This window comes from Pan troglodytes, chromosome 5 (assembly GCF_028858775.2).
Source record: "Pan troglodytes isolate AG18354 chromosome 5, NHGRI_mPanTro3-v2.0_pri, whole genome shotgun sequence".
NCBI classification, from domain to species: domain Eukaryota; kingdom Metazoa; phylum Chordata; class Mammalia; order Primates; family Hominidae; genus Pan; species Pan troglodytes.
The window spans coordinates 119,410,091-119,423,492 of record NC_072403.2 but is presented as its reverse complement, the minus strand read 5'-3'; the positions used below and the strand labels follow the sequence as shown (position 1 = coordinate 119,423,492).

The 13,402-nt window shown below is 41.7% G+C and overlaps 1 protein-coding gene across 4 annotated transcripts in view; it reads right to left on the bottom strand.

Annotated features, from left to right (window-relative positions):
* The window catches only part of SOBP (sine oculis binding protein homolog), a 169,673-nt gene extending 157,008 nt beyond the window's left edge, over window positions 1-12,665 (bottom strand). For 3 of the 4 annotated variants that reach the window (XM_016956073.4, XM_016956074.4, XM_016956075.4), the window contains exon 1: window positions 12,539-12,665. In XM_016956073.4, the coding sequence (XP_016811562.1) occupies window positions 12,539-12,634 (96 nt within the window). In that variant the 5' untranslated portion in view covers window positions 12,635-12,665. Of the gene's footprint in view, window positions 1-9,926; window positions 10,017-12,538 lie in introns of those variants that run through there. The other variant, XM_054686180.2, reaches the window with a different exon arrangement.
* Window positions 12,666-13,402: the final 737 nt, after the last annotated feature.

The window sequence follows — 13,402 nt, the reverse complement described above, 5'->3', positions numbered from 1 at the left end:
TCTGATTTAGTGTTGTTTTCTTAAGATAACTCTTATCGCGGATAACGCCAAATTTCAACAAAGAAAAATTTCAGAATTGTTAACAGTACCATACAGAAAGCTAGGTTACAATAGGTTACAAGGGTCTTTCTTTTTTAGTTTTTTCCTTCTGCAAGAGTTTTTTCAAAAATCAGGCCAGGCACGGTGGCTCACGCCTGTAATCCCGCACTTTGGAAGGCTGAGGCGGACAGATCACTTGAGGTCAAGAGTTCAAGACCAGCCTGGGCAACATGGTGAAACCCCTTGTCTACCAAATATACAAAAATCAGCTGGCCCTGGTGGCACACACTTTTAATCCCAACTACTCGGGAGGCTGAGGCAGGAGAATCACTTGAACCTGGGAGGCAGAGGTTGCAGTGAGCTGAGATCACACCACTGCACTCCAGCCTGGGCAACAGGGCAAGCCTCCATCTCAAAAAAATTTTTTTTTAAAAATCAACACATAAGTTTTTTTTATAAATTTCATTAGTGACAGGTTCTTTTTCCATAAAATCTAAGGTCACTAAGATTGTCTTCTGACAAGTAACATAAAAGTACCAAATAACTTTAAAGTTACTAGCCAGCCCATTTGGGATAATGTATGAAAACATTTTATGAACTATAAATCAATACATAAATGTAAGATAATATCACTGTTGCTGTTGTTATGGATATCATACTTCGAAAATAATAAGTATAATTGGACAGATTTAATATCATATTAAAGTGACTATATATTTTTACCTTATCAATTGCTATATCTGGAAACAAGATGTAAGACTCTGTGTGTTAATGATTTTAATGCTTATGTGTGCCTTAAACATTCCTGTCTCGCAGGGAACCACGAGCTTCCTAAGCTGAGCCAGAAAAACTATATATTCTAACCTTCTTTGTGGCTCAAAGAATCTTTTATTATCCTTCTTAGAAGCTGTCATTTCTGAATTACACTACAATATATAATTTATATACCTGAAACAAAGCACCAAGGCTAAGCCAGAGTGTGCACAGTCTCAACGTGTGAGTTCCGTGTTTTCTTGAATTTCACGACTTTAAATTTCAGCAGGGGTAGCATAAAAAGTAAAAGACATTACACTACTGACTCCACAAAAACAAACCTGGCATTTCAAACTACCCACAGGATGCTAGATTTTTTGCTTTAGTACCCACTTAAGCTCTGAACTCCAACTGGGTCAATCAGTGATGGTACAGTGCATTAACAATTAAGAAAAAACTAGCCAGATTGATTCAGTGTTACCATCCGCAAGGCCAACAGTCAGTCACATCAAGCTTTAGTGAGGCATTTATTCTCTCTGATGGCTGGTCGTGTCCACATTAAATAGATATTCTTTTCATGAATGCACAAAGATATGATCAATATGAATAATAAGCTCAGCAACTTTAGGAATATCACTGAGGAGGACTGGGTTGAACACTGCCCCACTCAATCAAAAGAGATCCCTTTAATGAGGCATCAGTCTCCCCAACACCTAATTTCTTTCACTGAGATGAGAGCCTGACTTGAGAATGACAATCCCTAGGCACACAAATAGAGGTCCTCTATCAGTGGTCTCACAGCAGAAATCTCCAAGGATGAGGCTTATACTTTTCATCAAAAAAACAATTCCCAACAGCATTAAAAGCCACATGCAAGCCATCCTATTGGTCTGTGTGCCATCTGCCCCAATCTCTAAGAAAACTGTGCCAAGACAGAATATCTTTTACATATATCCTAGTGACTATATCCAGTTTTATAGACCGGTCATCTATGGGTGCCACTTTCTCCTGTTTCTGTCTAGCCTCTGAAGTCACACAAAGGCTACGAATGCATAATCATGGAGCAACCCCCTAGCCAAGGATATAGATTTGTTTTAGTCCAGCTGCAAATCCATTCAGCCTTTCAGAACCAGTTCCAGGAATGGGATCCAGAAGTTTTAGACATTTGGGTAAAAACTGAAACCTCAGTTGGAATATTAACACCAAATTCACATTATTTGGGCATCAAAACTGCATCAGTTTAGTTTATGGTTTGTGCTGAAAAGTCAGAGGCTTCATGGAACAATCAATATGAACTTGATCTATTCCATGATTTTCAAGTTACTATAAATGTCAGGGTAAATAAACTCTAAAACATTCCCTTTTTTGTCATGGAAAATAAAAATAAACACCTTAATGTTTTGATATATTGCTACAAAAGCAGAAAACAAAGATTTATAAAACTTCAAGCCATAAATCTCAAAGCTTTCATGAAAGGGGCAAGATGAAAGAGAGAAAACGAACACCAAAGTTTTTTGTAGTACAGCTACAAGAAATGACTATTACTTCTGTTGTATACACTATTGTATGAAGAAGCCAAAGGACTCCAAGGAATCAAAAATTTAAAAATTTAAGGCTGGGTGTGGTGGCTCATACCTGTAATCCTAGCACTTTGGGAGGCCAAGGTGGGCAGATCACAAGGTCAGGAGACCGAGACCATCCTGGCTAACATGGTGAAACCCCATCCGTCTCTAATAAAAATAAAAAAATTAGCCGGGCGTGGTGGCAGGCGCCTGTAGTCCCAGCTACTTGGGAGGCTGAGGCAGGAGAATGGCGTGAACCCGGGAGGCGGAGCTTGCAGTGAGCCGAGATCGTGCCACTGCACTCCAGCCTGGGCGACAGAGAGAGACTCCTTCTCAAAAAAAAAAAAATTTTTTTTAAATTTAAATTTCAAGGTGAAGTTTGATGCTAGATGTCACAGGAGTTCATTATGGTGCTAAACCAAAGTAAATAAAATAAATTTTTAACGTTATCATCCAAGAAACATATTCTTTTTCCTTTTCCTTTTTTTTTTTTTTTTTAGACAGGGTCTCACTCTGTGGGCCAAGCTGGAGTGCAATGGCATGATCTTGGTTCACTGCAACCTCCACCTCCTGGGCTCAAGTGCCTCAGCCTCCCAAGTAGGTGGGAGTACAGGCGCAAGCCACCATACCCGGCTAATTTTTCTATATTGTAGAGATGGGGCTCACCATGTTGGCAAGGCTGGTCTCAAATTCCTGACCTTAAGTGATCCACCTGCTTCGGCCTCCCAAAGTGCTGGAATTACAGGTGTGAGCTACTGTGCCTGAAGAAACATAATATATTCTAAGAGACATGAATTTAATGTTTATGGCCTATAAAGATTTTCAAGTCTTTCTAGCAGAGAATTCCAACAGTTACTTTTCAGCATTTTTTTGTACTATTATCCCTTAAAAAGGAATTTCCTATTTAAAAAGTTATTCATTTCCTGTTTCATATATATATACATGTGTCTCATACATATATATGTGAAAAACAGTAAAGGTAATAGTAGTTAAAATGCAGAGAGATTTTCGAGATAAGGATGTTCAGTAATAAAACAAGCCACTGAACGAAGGCAGGTTATGATATCTGCCTCCCTCAAAATCTTTACCCAGCATTTCTCCTGAAGACCTAGGGCAGGAAATGAAGCAGAGTCTCTTAAGAGTGCCTCCCAGTTTTAGGATTCTGTAAAATCAAAGAACTTCTACTTATATAAGAAATAAAATACCTTTTGCAAAGAAATTTCATAATTACAGTGATCATACCTCATGAATTTTACTGAGTCATTATTTCAAATATTTTATCATTGCTCCCATAAATCATCAAAATGTGCCAGAGATTTCAATATTTTGGCATCTGAACTACATTTTGCAGACTGCTTCTTGCCCTTGGAAGTGACACAAAAATCATCTCTCAAACCATGTGGTCCAATTTGGGTTTGGAAAATAGGTCACTGTAATTATAATAATGTCTAATAGTCTTATAGCATTTTACAGTGTTTCTATATCTTTTAATTCTCCTGATCCTTTCAATAACCCTATGTGTTAGGTATTTGATTTCCACAATAAACTTTTGGTGAACCTATATGACATCCTCTTTTCACGACAGAAAATTAGAACATCAAGAAGGTAAAAGACAGGCATGAGAGATCTAGTAAAGTCAAAACTAAAATACGTATCTTCTAATTCTTAAGCCAGGTCTCTTTCTATTATAAATTCTGTACTTCCCAATGTATCCGCAATTGCAAAGAAGCTACCTCCCGGACCAATCAAAGAGCTGCAAAGATATCATGCAAGAGAATGTCAATACCATATATAAAGAGATTTCTAAACAGGGCATATCTACTTACGTTAAGACTTTGCTTGCTTTTGGATTTGATCATTGACCTCTAGTTTCCTTAACAGGGGTGCTCAAAATTCACAATTAAAATGGAATCTCCTCATTTCACAATGTTTTGATACTACATCTGACTCTAATTGCTTTGTACTTCTAATACATAATTTCCCTGCCTCTTTCCTTCCCTCTCCAATTCTCCTCTCTCACCTCTAGTGTTCATAAGAAAAAAAGGCAATCCTAACATTTAGTCTGAAAGCATGATCTCTTCTGAGAATTAAAACAAAAACAAAAAAAGGTCACAGAAAGATAGGTGGAAACTAAATTTTACTATGTCTTTACTCCTCCTGAGTTCTTCCTATACCAGCAAAATAATTTTTGTTGCATCTTAACTGCCAGGATATTCATCAAACACCTTCCTTATTCAACTGGAAGTACTGTACAAATGTCAAAGTTCAACCTACATGATTTTTTTTTTCTTTCTGAGGAACTGTGAATGACACTACGTGATTTTTGATTGAACATTTTACCAGGTAAATAATAAAGAGTTGACTTCATAACACTGAAAATAGCAGTAATTACAAATTCGCAAAATACCTCTGAAACACAAGTACTTCAAAATCTTCAAAAAGAACTGGTGACTTTATTTATTTTGAAAACAACAAGTAGATTTTAAAACACAGATACTGATTTTTTCATACCAGGCCTTGCAAAACTGAATGCCAATGTGTTTTCAAATTTGTATTCTACCCAAGACAGCAGGAAGTATTCAAAGAGCCCCCAATCACTCACCCAATGAGGGGCAAGTCATGCCCTTCCCCTCCCCATAAACATAATTCCCATTTTCACTGCAAGTCCCAGTTCTAGTAAAATATGTCATCTATTCCAAAAACAATGTAAGTTACTTGAGGGTAGGAACCTTTAATTTCATTTTATGCCTCACCTAACACAATGCTTAGCACTTAATCCAGTCACAAATATTTATTTAAATGCAGTTACAGAGAAATGATCAAATAAAATTCAGGAAAACCTAATTTTAAAAATAAATATGTAAAAGCTTAAAAATTATAACATGTAGTATTAGTAAGCACTCTCATGCTATTGGGAATTTAAATTGCTACAACTGTTAGAAAAAGTAATTTGACTCTATGCATTAAAAGCCTTAAAATTGTACATACCCTTTGACTTAGCAATTTTACTTCTAGGGACTGTTGAAACTATTCTAGGAAAACAGCTATGGAAACACGCATGTTTCAGCATTGTTTTCTTAGAAACAAACTAAATGCCAAACAATAGGAATCCTAGTTAAATAAATTATAGTTTGAGCATATAATGGAATACTATTTTGCCACTAAAATATATACTGTAGATACATTTTTATTGCCATGAAAAGCTATTAACAGTATATTAAGTTTTAAAAGGAAGGTTAGTATAGTATGAGACCTTTTTTTTATAAAAACTATATATCATATACAGAGAAAGGGCATGAAAAGACATATATCAAAATGTTGACAGTAATTGTGTCTGGGTGGGAAAATTGCAGGCTTTGTTTTTCTTTTTGCTTATTTTTATTGCCTACTCTTTTTGTCATGTCCATGTATTATTTTCATAAAAATAAAAAACTAGTTTTAATTAAAAATTAACACATAGTCTCAGTCATAGACAATTACATCAGCTATAGTCACAGTCCTAATGACAATAAAAAGGATTTGTTGGTTACATTACTTAACTTCAAAACATTCTGACACCCATTATCCAAGAAAGTGGAGCACATGAGAAATGCTTTCAAAGGAAAAAGAAACTCCCAATTCCAAACAATTTATAAAGCATGCGGGAAAAATGCTACTATCTCTACTAGTTAAGGTTATGAATAGTAGAATGATGGTTATTTCTGAAAAATATTTTATCTCCCTTTCCATCTCCATATGCTCTGACTTACTTCTGGAGTAGATATCTATCAGGCATCATTGGACTCATTAATAGAGATAAAGAAAGGTAATCTGCAGAAGACAGGCAGAAGCCTTGTTCAAGTTCCAGAGTGAAGCAGGAATTGAATCTGGTTAGAAGTCAGTTTCTAGCTCTACTCTCAGGCCTGGCCCAGGGCTGAGTCTGAGCTGTCTTTCTTAACACAGACCCAATGGATCAGTTTTATTTTATGGTTCTGCCAAGAAAAAGGTCATGACATAAAATTTAAATAGTACAAAAGAAATATTTGAAGAGCCCTTTGCAGATTACAAAGTACTTCCTCATTCATGATCCCACTGGATCCAATGGTATAGTTAGGATGAGCCACCCCCACAGATGACCCACTGGAGGGTCATCAATGTGAATGAAATAGTAAGGGTGGCCAGATTCCCACTCAGTGCAGACTTTATATACTGAACCCTGCTGTTTTTACCTGAACTACAGCTTTCGAGCCTGAAATTCTTTGAAGATGGTTCCTATGCTCCATTTTGCAGAATTGCTCTTAGCCACAACACAATGATTTTAATGCAGAGGACATATCATTAACACTAATACTCAACTCTGACCTGGAACAGGCTGGAAAAGAAAGTCTTACTCTCTTATTGATATATCCTAAATTGGATGGCTATATAATTGGCATATGAAACCAAAATCATGTGGTTCTGCATATAAAATGTATGGTGTTTTACTGTCTCGTCATGATACAGAGCAGACAATCATGTCCCCACATTTTAATCTGCTGCCAGGACATCAAATGTCCTAAAAAGGTCAAACAAATGCTGTGAAATTGTGAATACCAGCCCTCAGGCTAACATTGTGGCAGGCATGGCAGGTGTACAGCTGTGTGCAGCTGTGTCTTTCCACAGCTGCAGAACTGCCTTAAAAAATCACCAAGACTTGTTACATTGTTTTCCTGTCTGTGCCAAAGTCACTGGCCTTAATGCAGCACAGAGTTCCACAGGCCTTTGGTTATATAAGAGATATTAACACCCATCGGTCTACAGATCCTAAAATATACATTCAGCAGATCTCACTTACCACATGCTTTCATGTCTGTTTACATGTTTCAATTGGCACTATCAAAAACAAAGTCTTCCGTGTTTTTTTTTTTCCTCTTCTAACCTGTAATATCCCCTCTCCTTCAGAAACATATTCAATAATCTTATTAGCTTGAGAGTACAAGTGGCTGAATTCCCATTCCACAAGAGGAAGTTTTAGACTTTAGGGATTTTGATGGTATACCTTCTACTACTTGTAATAATTTTGTTAAGTATAAAGAGTCAGTAAATAAAAGGGAATTTTATATAAGATATAAAAACTTTGGTTACCCTAACAAGAGACTACCTTTTCCTAGAACTCTCCCTTTTAGAGAGCCACTGTGCTCACTAATATTTGCCCTTTTTTAAGGCCCTGTTTTTTACTTTCCTTTAAAAATTCTGTTACCTCTTGGTTTCTATAAGTCTGTCTTTCACACAAGGAGAGTAGGGCTTGGCTTCTCAGAGCAGTGCTTGGCAAGCACAGAGGCAGGAAACGCAGAAGGGAATGAGTCTGTCAGACTCATTTTCTTCTAGTTCAAATGTTTATTTCAGATTCGAGAGGAAGTGGAGTGGTTCCTTTCCATTTCCTCGTCTCTGGAATCTGCGAGTTGTATAAGTAAGTTTAGAGAATGACGCTCTACCGTACATCACACCAGTTCATGGATGGAGAAAGAGACTCTTCCCAGAAAACTCCTGGTTTGAACAGACCATAATACATAACCATCCAAGCTCTCACAGGACAGTCTTTTATGGGTTTAGCTTGGAGCCTTTGGCAGGACAAGTGAGAGCAAGGCTGAAGGCTCAGGAACATCTTATACCTGCTCCCAAGAGGCCAGGGCTATGTGCCCACTAACATTAGTCCCCATCCCTGCCACGTGGCACACCTGAGGCCACTGCTTAGAGAGGGGGAGTCTAACATAATTTGTGAATGCCACAGTGGGATCTGGGGTCCTAAGTCCACTTTCTAAGTTCCTAAGAATTATGCTTCTGACACCAGGATAGTTTCAACAGCAAAACTTAAAATATACCTGTTTTAATAATGAGCCAATTTCAAACTTAAACTTGCTGACTTTTCCAGTCCATGCTCTGATTTCTCTCTCTCTCTCTTAAAATCAAGCTATTTATCTCACCAGCTCGGCTCTGCAACTTGCTTTATTGTCTGTGCAATTGACACAGGTTATTTTTAATGCCAAATTGAGACCATCAGAAAACAAACTAGAAAATCTTGTGGTAAGTTTACTACTAAACTCTAACAGATGTGCCTGACTCAAATTGTAGGCATCAGGACTGAAGCGTAATTTTAGGTACAAATTACTTACTGAGAATATTTATAGACAGAAAACTTCTTCAGCAAAGAAGCATCTCTGACATTTAACACAGATTCTCCTGTAGTTTAGCAATTGATAAAGAAGTTAAACATTGTAAGTGCATTAATTATGGTTTGTTTAGGAAAGTTTCCAGCACAGAATGCTTGATCTAATCATGCTGGTTTTGTCAAAGAATTCTAAAAGACAAAAATTGAACTCATAATCTCTACTGACAGTTTGGATATTTTGAGTTGTATTGTTGTTTGGTAGCTACTGATCACAAAAGATCTATGTGCACAAAATATATATCCTTAAGGGCAACAATATTTACCTTACACATATATTTACGCTTACACATCCACTAGTAGAAGTTAGTTTTTATATTATATCTACTATGTTCTGGATGAACTCTTAAAACTAATCAACCTTCCCATATGTCAGAATTCCCTTGTGACATTCACTTATTATGATATATGTGAGCTAACAGTATACCTGAGACATATTACATTAGACACAATCACAATATTCACTTTAGAAACATATACTCTGCATCGCTGTCTGATTTTTTAAAATTCTACTAGCCACTAATTAAATAAGGCATACTAATTGTAAGTACATTGGTACAACCAGTCTTTCTAATCAGGAAAAACCAGGATAAGGGAAGAAGAAAAGGAAAGATAAAGAAACACTGTAAAGGTCATAGTGAGACAAACATTTCTACATGAAGATATTTTCAGGGAGTACACTACAAGCAAGCTATGCCAAGTCATGTACTTTTCATACACAAAATTATATTGTATCAAATTTAAATTTGTTACAACTGCCATGTACATTAAACCAGTGATAACGAAAATGTAACTCAATATCTGATCTAGTGAAACAGCAACTAGCATTAGCTCTCAGCCACATGAAGACACTCTTCAATGCCATTACTGGTGTCAGCTAAACCTCAGCCAGTTTGTCTTCTCCAGCCATTTTAAAATAAATATGTGACTATCTCAATTAGGAAATCTTGAAGGAAGTCTCCGTGATGAGGCAAGTTTGTTGCTCATTCTCAGTGCCCTGCATTTGCTGTACTTAAAATAGACACTTGTACCAATGTCCTTTCTATTACCCGAAGGGGGAAAAAAAATCACATACACACCAGTCCTTTTTCTTTCAGCTCACAGAGAAGCAACTCAATCCAACCAGTGTTGAAACCTGAGTAGGTCACTGTACACCACGATAAAATTCCCTAATCCCTGAGCCAAATCTCCCTAAGGGGGGCCTCCTCCTGATCCTCCACTTCCCAGGCTGACTTTTCCATTTGCTCTCTCTTCTTTCCCCCTTTCATTTCCCCTACCTTCAAGCCTTGATATGTGATCCGAGGTGGGGGCTCAGGTTTCCGTTTTTACAGCTTAGGCCACGCTAGCTGTATACATTCCTTTCTTTCTGCCGGGCAGTGATTACTTACCAGGGCTTAGTTTACACTGGTCCAGATGAAAGCCGTTCAGATGAAGGCAAACACAGCCAGGCAGCTCCAGCGCCACCGATATGAAGCTGCACAAGGCCACATTGTGTTCTCGGTGACATTTTGTTGCACACATTTATATACAGGGCAACCAACTTGTTATGTTACTCTACACTTAGGTTCAGGGAGCTGGAGGAGTAATAGTATCATGATGTTTGGGGAGGGGTTTTGCTGATGTGATTATTAATATTAAAAACAGAAAGATATTAAGGAGCTCAAAATAATCTTTCCACCTTTTGACTTTGAGAAACCACTTTTTAAGTGAGGACTTTTGGTGCTGTTATATTAGAAGAATGCCTACTAAACAATTCCACTAGACTCTCAGGCATGGTATACTTGAACATGACTAAAATTTTTGGTTAGGGGTATTTTACTTTGGTCCAAAGAAGAGAGAAAATACTGATCCTACGGACAATTGAATTATTTGCCGTGTAAAACTTCTTATTTAATGCTACTCTGGATTGAAAGGGTGAGGATTAAAACTTCAAATAGTGGGTGGTGATTTGGAAGGAAAATAATATTTTAAAAAGAGGAAATTCTGTGCACCAAGGTTAATTCCATACTTAGTCCTGCAGCATCGGCTAAAAATTGTGTAATTTTTCCCCTTCACACAATGTTGTTTTTGTTTCTTCCTCACCAGTTCAGACAAACATCTGTTATACTGCAGAAGGACAACTATCTCCCAAACCACGGACTGCGCCTGCAGCCAAAATCAACAACGCGAGCCCCAAGCATCGAGCACAGTCAGCCTTTATATCCAGCCGGGATAACATTTCACATGTTTTGATTAAAATTAGCTAATTTGTAATTCTAGAACCTATGAAACTTAAAAGCTGCCATCCATATAGATCACATTAGGCAGCGTTTTAAAGGGCCAGAGCTCCTTGTGATTTCCTAGTGGCTTTCACCTCTCTCCCCTTTCCCCACCCCCAACCTAAAATGAAATGCAAAAGTAATCTGGAAATGCAGGACAGGAGGTAAGGGTAAGTGAGGAAGAATGGTTATTATGGACTGTTTGAATTTTGTTCCCATCAAAAAACAACAACTTCTACCGGTCTTAAAAAAAATAAAATAAAACTGTCCATCATTGGAATCAACGGTGGTTTCCACCATAAGAAACAGCATTGATTTCCAAGGCAAATCTCCCTTAACTCTCCGTTGGACTCATGCTGCACCTCATGCTTCCAGGTACTAAGTTCCTTATCCAGTAATAAAACCCCTAATTCTGATATTTAGGTTGCTTCTGACATTTCTGAGAAGTAAAGCTAAGCATATGCACCTAGGTACGCATACATATATGATATATATCCATGCGTCCCCTGCTAAGCGTGAGCTATGATAGAAAATGCTTGTTCTAATGAAGAAAGCGTCAAAGCGCAATAAATTTGACTTACTTGCACACCATTTTCATCCAGTTTGTTTTTTAAATACAAACTGAACCAAAACTGGCCAAGTAGTAGTATTAAGCCACCTGGTAGTATTAAGGATTTCATGCAGAAGATGGGGAACACCAAGAAGACCGCAAAATGCAAACCTGCTACTTTTTGATGGCTCGCAGAAAAATAAATAAATTGTTTTAAATCAATAGAGACTCGTGAAATCAACACAGAATAAAACCCTCGCCCAGGCAAAAGCCGCAACTTCATGGAAAATAAGGAGGTGGGGGGCAACGAGGGGGTCCGGAGCTGAGCGGTGCTCTTGTGCGATTGCTCTAACGCGAACAGCTGGAGCGCCAGGCTGCTGCGCTCTCCACCTCTGGTGCACCGCTGGCCTGGCGGGGAGCCCAGCCTCGCCGAGAGGACTCCGGGCCGGCCTTAGCGAACAATGGACAGGCGCCCTGCAAAGGCCGCCCCTCAGACAGCTGTCCTCCAGCGGGGCTGGCCGGGGTCTGCTTGGCTGGGAAGTGAGGCAGGCAGAGGCGAGCGGGAGGCGGAGGCTGCCAGTGGTGAGGAGCGGAGGCTGCCAGTGGTGAGGAGCGGACGGGGGCGGGCGAGGAGAGCGGTCAGGACCGTGCCCAGACCCGCGCCTCTCGGGCCGCAGCTCGTCGGGCACTGACGGGCTCTTCACGCCGTCGCAGCTGGTTGGTTGGGGGGAAGCGGGATTGAGGAGCAGGAGGGTGAGCTGGGGGAGAGGGGTGGAATAGAGCTCTCTCCGGGGTGCCCCGGCCAGGAGGCTCCTAACTTTGGAGGGACCCTGAGGATGATTCTCAAAAAGGGGGGAGAAACTGCACCGTCCACTGGGAAAGCCTCTTCCCCTGCCCACCGCCGCTCGAGTCCCCGGTGCCCTCGCCCTGAAACGCGTCCGTGCCAACCTGGGATTCGTAAGGTTAAATAGTATATGGTCCCCCCTCATCAAATCTGAGGTTGGCAACAATTTCGGGGATGCAGCCCTCGAGTTGGCCTCTGCTTTACACCTGGAAGGGGAGCGGAGCCGTTCTGGGCATCCTACAGAAACTGACAAGCGCGCCCCGGTACCCCCCAGATCCATACCACGGCCCACGGGGAGCGGGCGCAAGAAAGAGCTCAGTCTCCCTGGCCCCCGAGATCCAAAAATACCTTCATCTCCTCATTGATCTCCCTTTTCACTGGGTGAGCCGGCTTCCTGCTCCGTTTATTTTCGGGAGGTCTCCCTTCTTTCTCCATTTCTGCCATGTTTTTGTGTCTGGTTTCTGTGGAGATGAAATGGCTGCTGCCGCCGCCGGCGGTGGTGGTGGCGGCGGCGGCGGCGGTGGAGGTGGTGCTGATGGTGGCGAGGCTGGCGGAGGTAGCGGTGCTGGCGGGGCCGGACCGAGCAGCGAGGGGGAGGGCAGGCGCCGAGAAGCGGGGTCTCTTCTAGCGGCGGAGGACGTCAGTGGCTGTCACGGGTAAGGGTAGTGCGGAAAGTCTCGGGGATGCCGCCGCCGTCGCTCCGGCTCCTGCTGCCGCCGCCGCCGCCGCCGCAGCCAACGCCGCCGCTGCTGCCGCTGCCCCTGCCGCCCTCGCTGCCGCTGCCGCTCCCGCCGCCGCCGCCGCCGGGCCGCATCCTCGGGGCCCCGTGGAGTCGTCAGCCATCTTCCGTCGCTCTGTCCGTCCGCATGGGCGCGGGGAGCAAGGGCCGGCGCGGAAAGCGGCCCCGGGCGTGCGTGCGCGGCTGTGTGTGAGCCCGGGAGAGCGCGCCAGCCCCGGCGCCCAGCGCCTCCCGCGAGCCGAGCCGGGGGCGGGCCGGGGGCCGGCGCGGGAGGAGGGGAGGGAGCGCGGCCGGGAGGGGGTCGGAGGGAGGGGAAAGGTGGGGGGGGCGAGGACAGCCCCCCGGCTCTCGAGCGGGCGTGGCTTCCACCGTCACTGGATACGCGGATGCTGCGCGGCTCCGGGGGCTGCTCGCAGCCGCCTGTTCATCCGCGGCGGGCACGGGCGGCTCGCGGCGCCCCCCGCGGCCGCCAC